Source organism: Nematolebias whitei, chromosome 5 (genome assembly GCF_014905685.2).
Source record: "Nematolebias whitei isolate Nwh7 chromosome 5, NemWhi1, whole genome shotgun sequence".
In the NCBI taxonomy this organism is placed as follows: Eukaryota; Metazoa; Chordata; class Actinopteri; order Cyprinodontiformes; family Rivulidae; genus Nematolebias; species Nematolebias whitei.
The window spans coordinates 628,248-636,247 of record NC_056502.1 but is presented as its reverse complement, the minus strand read 5'-3'; the positions used below and the strand labels follow the sequence as shown (position 1 = coordinate 636,247).

General features: G+C 45.9%; 1 protein-coding gene across 1 annotated transcript in view; it reads right to left on the bottom strand.

Annotated features, from left to right (window-relative positions):
• Positions 1-8,000, bottom strand: part of LOC119409767 (ras GTPase-activating-like protein IQGAP3) — a 143,551-nt gene that overhangs the window by 135,243 nt on the left and 308 nt on the right. The window contains 10 exon segments of the mRNA XM_037676665.1: positions 131-218; positions 521-684; positions 1,078-1,153; positions 1,215-1,393; positions 1,467-1,580; positions 1,718-1,785; positions 1,911-1,987; positions 2,059-2,136; positions 2,217-2,373; positions 2,483-2,570. Of these exon segments, the coding sequence (XP_037532593.1) occupies positions 131-218; positions 521-684; positions 1,078-1,153; positions 1,215-1,393; positions 1,467-1,580; positions 1,718-1,785; positions 1,911-1,987; positions 2,059-2,136; positions 2,217-2,373; positions 2,483-2,570 (1,089 nt within the window).

Below are 8,000 nucleotides of genomic sequence, written 5' to 3'. Positions count from 1 at the left end.
TATATATGGTTTATATATGTGGTTTATATGATATATATGGTTTATATCTATGGTTTATATGATATCTATGGTTTATGTGGTTTAGATGATATCTATGCAGCCACACACACACAGACAGGAAGTGACTCACTGGTTCTGTCTCCCTGAGCCTCCTGGTTGGCAGCAGAGATGCTCTCCTGCAGCTCGACAGGTTCCAGAGGATCAACAGAACCCTGATCCTGGATAAGAGGTCAGAGGTCATCACTTAGCAGACTGTAAACAGATCTGAACATTCATTCAACCTTTATTTATACAGGTTAGACTCAGGAACAAACAAGTTTGATGGACACCAGGACCAGAACGATCGAACCGAACCGGAAGAATCCTCCACCCGATCATTGTTAGTGTACAACAATTTGGCCAACAGTGCTGTTTTTAAAGTGCTTTATAAATAAAGTTGTGTTGTATCGTCTACTTTGTTTTTTCTCTCAGAAAACAGGAAGTGACACAAACGTGATCCAGCAGTGGTCGGGGTGCGTACCAGAGCCTTCTGCTGCCGGTCCAACAACAGCTGGTCCAGGTACCAGGGCCCATTTTCAGTATGGAGGCCCCTGAGGGCCAAACATGACAGCTGCAGAGCAGAAAGTATGGCGAGTTCGTCTGCAGCGTCCAGAGCTTCATCCACTTGCTCCACCGCTGATCGCACTGAAACCACCAATAATCAGTATCAGCACAGGAAATACCCGTCCTCCCACCCATATAAGGAAATTTTAGCACCCCCATCCCCAGAACTTAGGACCTGCAACTGCCTGAAGGACCACAGCAAACCTCAAAAAAGGAATAAAGGACCTTCAAACTGTGACCTTTGACCCCATGCACACCTGTGGAGGAGGCGGGGCTTCGTAGATCTTACATACTGGGTTCAAGTCATTGACAGGAAGCATTCCACCAAGAAGTCAGGGTCAGCTCAGACCCAGCTGTGAGAGGACCATTCAGGTCCAAATGTGCACCCTGCTGCTGGACTTGTTGGTTTGTGATTTGAATAAATAAAATCAGGTAAGGATCAACAAACAAACAAACCAAGGTCGCTGCTCTCACCGTTGACGGCGTCTATGTGCTGCTGGATCTCCCTCTGGGTCAGATACTCCTCATACATGTCCTCTGAACCTCCCCCCTGAAACAAACAAACAATAAACAACCATGATCTGACAACTGGGTCACCAATCAGAGCTCACCTTGCCAGCGGCACCCTCAGCCTTCCTCCTCCTGGCCTCCTGCAGCACCTCCTGGTAGCTGCTCATCAGCACTTCCTGCAGGTGGATGAGCAGAGCTGCAGGGTTCCTCAGAGCCACGGCCGTCTTGCCCACGTCTCCTCTGTCCAGCGCCTTGTTGATGGCAATGACAGCGGCATGCGCTGATGGCAGAACACAGAGTTAGACTGACAGCTCCTACCTGTGAGCTCCCAGCCAATCGGAGCGGACCGATACCTGCAGCTTCATCCAGGGACAGCTCATTGGCCAGGAGGCCTCCAATCTTGTTGAACGCTGGCATCTGGATGCCATATTTATCGAGCTCCAGCTTCATGTTGTTGATCTCCTCCTCTGACCACAGAGTCACGTTACAAACACTTGATATGATTGGTCCAGATGGACCACTTTCACAATAAGAGCATGAAAACACTGCAGGCAGAACACACCTGGACTTGTCTTTTACCAGTCTGACAAAGCATGGACTTTACCTGTAAACTTGACTTTTCCATAAAGATCATGGATGGGTGGAGCCAATCCAAGTCTGTACAGGTACAGGCTGCAGGGAAACAGACAGGTGAGCAGACAGGTGAGACAGGTGAACATACATCGACAGATAAACAGACAGGTGAGCAGACAGGTGAACATACATAGACAGATAGACAGGTGAACAGACAGGTGTACCTAAGAGCGTGGAGACAGTAAACAGCTCTGGGCATGTTCTTCTTGTCGTACACGTCTGTAGTTTCAGGATGGAAGATCTAAGAAGAACAAAACAGCAAAGTTAGACCCAAACATCAGTTGATCCAGGTTCTGACCTGAGTTCACCGACCGCAGGCAGGCCCAGAGATGTCATGGCGTTCCTCCAGTGGTTGATGTTGTCCGTATGCCGGAACTGCAGACCTGCAGCCTGAACACATGGAGACACAACTGATTATAGGCTCGTGCTCTTGAACCTCCTTCAGAACCAGGATTTGGGTTTCAAGGGACCTGGTATCGGAGCAGCTCGGGGTCAAAGATCTTCTTCAGAGGGACAACAGTTGGAGCGAATTGATGACCCAGTTTGGCCAGAACAACTCCGTTCCTCAGTGCCTCCTCCAACTCCGTGGAGGCAGGAAGCTCCGCTCCCAAACACGTCTCCATCCACCTGAACCACAGAGTGAGCCAGAAGCCATCAACACCGTGATGACCGGACCTGGTTTTGTTCACCAGAGAAGCATTCTAACACAGACCCAGTTCTGGTTCTGATCACTAACCGTTTAGCCTCCTCCAGTCTGCACAAATACTGATAGGCCATGTTCTGGATCCTCTGCTCGTCCATCTGCTCTGCTGTCAGATGCTCGTCTGCACAAAGTACAGAGTACACAAACTGAATACTCATAGTACACAGACTGAATACTCATAGTACACAGACTGAATTCATTCAACCTTTATTTATACACGTTAGTCCCATTGAGCCTTGGGGACTCATTTACAAGAGAGACCTGATTTTAACAAAGAATGAGGACTGGGGGGTTGGGTCGCTGGACCGGGTTCTGGTCGGTCCTCGGGGTTATGTGCCGGTCGGTGGCCTGGGTCCCTGGTGGTGCGGCTGCCTCCTGCTCCTGAATGAATGCACTGGAGCCTCCCTCCCCTGGTGGATCTCGGAGAATGGGGGTGCCTATTGGGGTCAGTGGGGGAGCTGGCCCCCTGGGAGGGCATTGCCACCTCAGTTGTTCCTCCCCATCCCGACGTCTTCCTCCGCCCACTCCATCACACCACCACTCAAGCAGGGCCTTGGGGTTCAGGTGCACTACTGAGCTGCGGGAAGGATCTTCCATCTCTGTGGTTCATGGAGACCTGGGCCCCAATTTTATTAAACAACCTAAACACTCACATATAACATTCTCATGACACATGCATGTATAGGGTCTGGAGTGGGCACACGGTGGCATATATGGGGTGGGATGTGTAATCATTCTCACCCTCGGGACCTGTGCCCACTCTCATATGTAGCATGTAGACATTTAGGGTTCTGGGCAAGGGTTGGGGACGTGAACGGGCACTGCCTGCTCTCTGGGGAGGGGGTGGGTCTGTGCCGGTCGCCGCCTCATCCCCTCATTTTAAACGCACTATGTAACAACATGCATCAACACCTTATTTGAGTGGGAGGAGGGAGGAGTTGGGTCTTCCTGTTTTTCCTTAAACCCTCATTCTTTGTTTGACATTTGGGGTCAGGGACAGGGAGGGGGGGTAGGCTGCCTGGTTGGGGTCTGGGCTGTGGGTGGGTGTTGGGCCTGGTGGGGTCATATAGTAATATGTTTTTAATGCTATATGCCATATTCTTTTGTATGTTTTTAAATGCTTTTCATATTATAGCTTGAAAATAAAACATTTCATGTGGACATCTAAGGTCGGGTTACTGTGAGAGCGAGATGTTGTATTAAAGGCATGTTTAAATAAACTCTTGGGGAGCGTTTTGGCAGAGGGGCTTGGCCCGCCCTTAGGTCACAACGCCCCAGGTTCCTGATAAACATGTTTCACCATCGGACTCTCACGCTGTCCTGACAGTTTTAGTAAACGTGTTTTTGCTTTAATAAGAGGTGAGCCATCACCCCTCCACACATGAATGGGATGGGTGATCGCTCCCTTGATAAGAGAGCATTCTCCTCAAGATGAGAGAAGCCTTTACTCCCCACAAATAGATGGAAAGGAGTTACCGTTTTCAACTCTGAGTTTCAAGTAAACATGTTTTGTTAGAGAGAGAGAATGAAAGGATATAAGTAGAAGAAGCACATTTGCTAGGGCAGAGTCTGCTGTGAGTCTTCCGATCGGGACGTCCAGCTGTGTTGGTGTATGCTCTGCCTAGGCTGTCTGGCTCTCCAGTCTATGTGTCACGGTGAGAGTTTTCTCCTACATCAATACTTGTGAGATTGTACATTTGTGATTGTACCTTGCTTTGCTTGTTATGCTGTAATCTGTGGCGAAATAATAAAGACACTATTATTTTAGCAGAAACGGCGTGTGTGTGATTCTTTTTGACCATTAAGCTGATACTCTTCCGAATCCTGGATTTATTTAAACAAATATATCCCAAATCATTTTGGCGTCACAAACAGGATATTGGAAAGAGTGCTGCATACTGTTCAAAAGAAAAGAAAAAATGAGTGACAAAGTTGTGCCGGAATCGAGCAAGTCCCAGTGTCATATGACAAGAAGTGGAAATGTTGTCAAAGACAAAGTTGTGCCGGGATCGAGCAAGTCCCAGTGTCATATGACAACAAGTGGAAATGTTGTCAAAGACAAAGTTGTGCTGGGATCGAGCAAGTCCCAGTATCAGTTGACAATAAGAAAGAATGTTGTCAAAGAGGAATTCATGCCGGGATCGAGCAAGTCCCAGCATCAGTTGACGATAAGAAAGAATGTTGTCAAAGAGGAATTTATGCCAGGATCGAGCAAGTCCCAGTATCAGAAGCAGGCGCTCGAGGAGGCGCAAGCTGAGAACTTGTTACAGAAACAACATGTCCAGCTACTGACTGCGCAGCTGAACAGAATGACTGATGTGGCGGAGGGTGCGATAACACAAGTTTCTATCCTGAAAAGAGAAAAGTTCAGGAAAAAGAAACGAAGTGTGTCACTTAAAAGAGTTTGTGCTTTCGTTGCCCATTTGGGAACCGGATGGGATCCGTCGAGTTGGGACGGCAACATCTGGGGAGACGAAGATTATGAAAATGATTACATTTGGAGTGAGGAGAAGGATGAACTAAATGATGGAATAGTGGTGAGGTCTCCTATCATTCAAGCAACGAGCAAAAATGTGAAACCTGTAAAAAAAACGTAGGAAAGAGGAGCAGATAATACCAGATGTGTTGCAAGCGAGGGTAGACGCCCAGGGACAACAGATGGTGGGGCTTGATGGACAGCCAATCATGGATCTGGTAGCATAGCAACAGCCTCAGGCAGATTTAAAAGCGATAGTCGAGGAGTATACCCAGGAGGAGGTGGCTTACTTGTCTAAAATATATAAACAACAGACTGCAGAACCCACAGATGCTTGGGTAGCTAGGCTGTTGGATAAAGGTGGAGGTCAGGTAGGAGTGAATTCAGCATACCGACAGGAAGTCAGAGCTTTGCAAGACTCGAGACCTTTGTTTGAAGTTTATGCAGAGGCAGTCCGACAGATGTTTCCTGGAGCATCAGATTGGCCTGATTTACAGGGGCATTGGGTGACCTTAAGGGAATGTGTGCAGAGACTGGTTCGACTGTGTGTGAGTGATGCACTGGCTGTGGGTTTGGCAGCAGATTATCAAGTGCATGTTGTTCCAATGACTGATGTTTGAAGCCGAGTGTTGGAACTGGGTGCACTCGGAGATTGGAACACAGAGAGGGCTGAAAACCGTGAAAAAACATTTAGTCAGCCCATGGGTCGTGAGCCGGGAAGGGACGGCCGAAATAACACACAGGGACCCACTCGCTCTGCTTTTTGGAGGGCGTTAATACAGGCAGGAGTGCCTCCAGCTGAGATGGATGGTTTGCCAACAGAAGAGCTGAGGGCTAGATGCCATTATTTGGATTAAAAGGGCCAAAAGTAGAAGGTCCAGATTTTGACATCAACCTTCTGAAAGCAGATATTGTCAACATTGAATATCAAAGGTCCAAAATTAGAGAGCCTATATTTTGACATTAAACTAAAAGGCCCCAAACTTGAACTGAATATATGTGTGAAGGTTATTGGGTTCAGTATCTTGTAAGTGACATAACTACAGTATGCAGGTATCATGTGTTACCTGTAATAACTGTACAAGGATAATGGTTTTTAAAAATACAAGGTGAATGGTTTGAGCCACAGACAAATCTCACCTATGACGTGCAACTATGCGGGACGGCTGATAAAGGAGTGGTATGTATGCTGCAAACTGGTCATGTTAACCCATGTTTAACCAAAGACGAGGTATTGTGTGATTGGACTCATGAACCAGCTAGAGACATGCTATGGCAGATAGGCCCACATACTCTGTGTATAGTTACAATTAAAAGCCATCCTCAATTACCTAAGGTGCCTTTCTCTGGGTGTGTGTATGGTGTACATCTGTGGACTTGGAACAACCAGACTTATCAATTAACTAATTATAGTTCCACCACTCGACTAACAGAGGTACAATGGCAAACTTTGCACGTACCCTGGCAAGTCTCCCTAGACCGTTTCAAATGTGCATTGAATGAGTCTACAGAGCTGAAACGAATGATTGAGTCGTATAAGTCAAACGTGTCTGATCTAACAGTGTCCACCTACATTGTTCAAGGAAAGGTTTTACATGCGGCTAAGCTAATTGAACATGCGTCGGCTCACCATTGGTGGGACATATTCACAGGGATGTCATCAACGGCGCAAAAATACGTAAGCCCTCCTTTGCTGATTTTGTTAATTTGTTTTGGTGTATTAACCATATGTAATCTGTGCACTTGTTTTTATATTAGAAGGATTAAAAATAGAATCAATCAAAAAATTTATAACACAGCCCTGTAATGAAAATAGTATTAATAATAGAGGACCATTGGTTTGGGACAGAAAAAGCCACCATGCCAATCGACACCACAGTCCCAGAGGATATCATGATATTGAATTATCATGTCAGTGGTAAGGTAATTAATCATACTTTACAGGGTTTTAATTCCACTTTTGAATTTTTAAGTTTTATGTGTGAATCTGTCCAACAATGGGTTGGCAGGCGATATCTTGAAGATTTTGATTTTGAGGGGAATAATTTTCAAAATTAGTGGAATATGTCAAAAAGGCAAGGGTGGAATGATATCGTAATATGTTTTTAATGCTTTATGCCATATTCTTTTGTATGTTTTTAAATGCTTTTCATATTATAGCTTGACAATAAAACATTTCATGTGGACATCTAAGGTCGGGTTACTGTGAGAGCGAGATGCTGTATTAAAGAAATGTTTAATTAAACTCTTGGAGAGCGTTTTGGCAGAGGGGCTTGGCCCGCCCTTAGGTCACAACGCCCCAGGTTCCTGATAAACATTTTTCACCATCGGACTCTCACGCTATCCTGAGTTTTAGTAAACGTGTTTTTGCTATAATAAGAGGTGAGCCATCATCCCTCCACACATGAATGGGATGGGTGATCACTCCCTTGATAAGAGAGCATTCTCCTCAAGATGAGAGAAGCCTTTACTCCCCACACATAGATGGAAAGGAGTTACCGTTTTCAACTCTGAGTTTCAAGTAAACATGTTTTGTTAGAGAGAGAGAATGAAAGGATATAAGTAGAAGAAGCACATTTGCTAGGGCAGATTCTGTTGTGAGTCTTCCGATCGGGACGTCCAGCTGTGTTGGTGTATGCTCTGCCTAGGCTGTCTGGCTCTCCAGTCTATGTGTCACGGTGAGAGTTTTCTCCTACATCAATACTTGTGAGATTGTACATTTGTGATTGTACCTTGCTTTGCTTGTTATGCTGTAATCTGTGACGAAATATTAAAGACACCATTATTTTAGTAGAAACGGCGTGTGTGTGATTCTTTTAGACCATTAAGTCGATACTCTTCCCAATCCTGGATTTATTTAAACAAATATATCCCAAATCAGGGGGCGATTGGGGGTGGGGCCGGTGCTCCGGTTCTCCCTGGGTTATTTAGATCTTTTGATCAGGGTTCCTGGTTGTCACATCACAGGATTAAAACCAGTTTACAGCTGCGTGTGAACACAAAGTTTCAGGATTAAAACTAGATTACAGCTGCGTGTGAACACTAAGAGTCAGGATTAAAACCAGTTTACAGCTG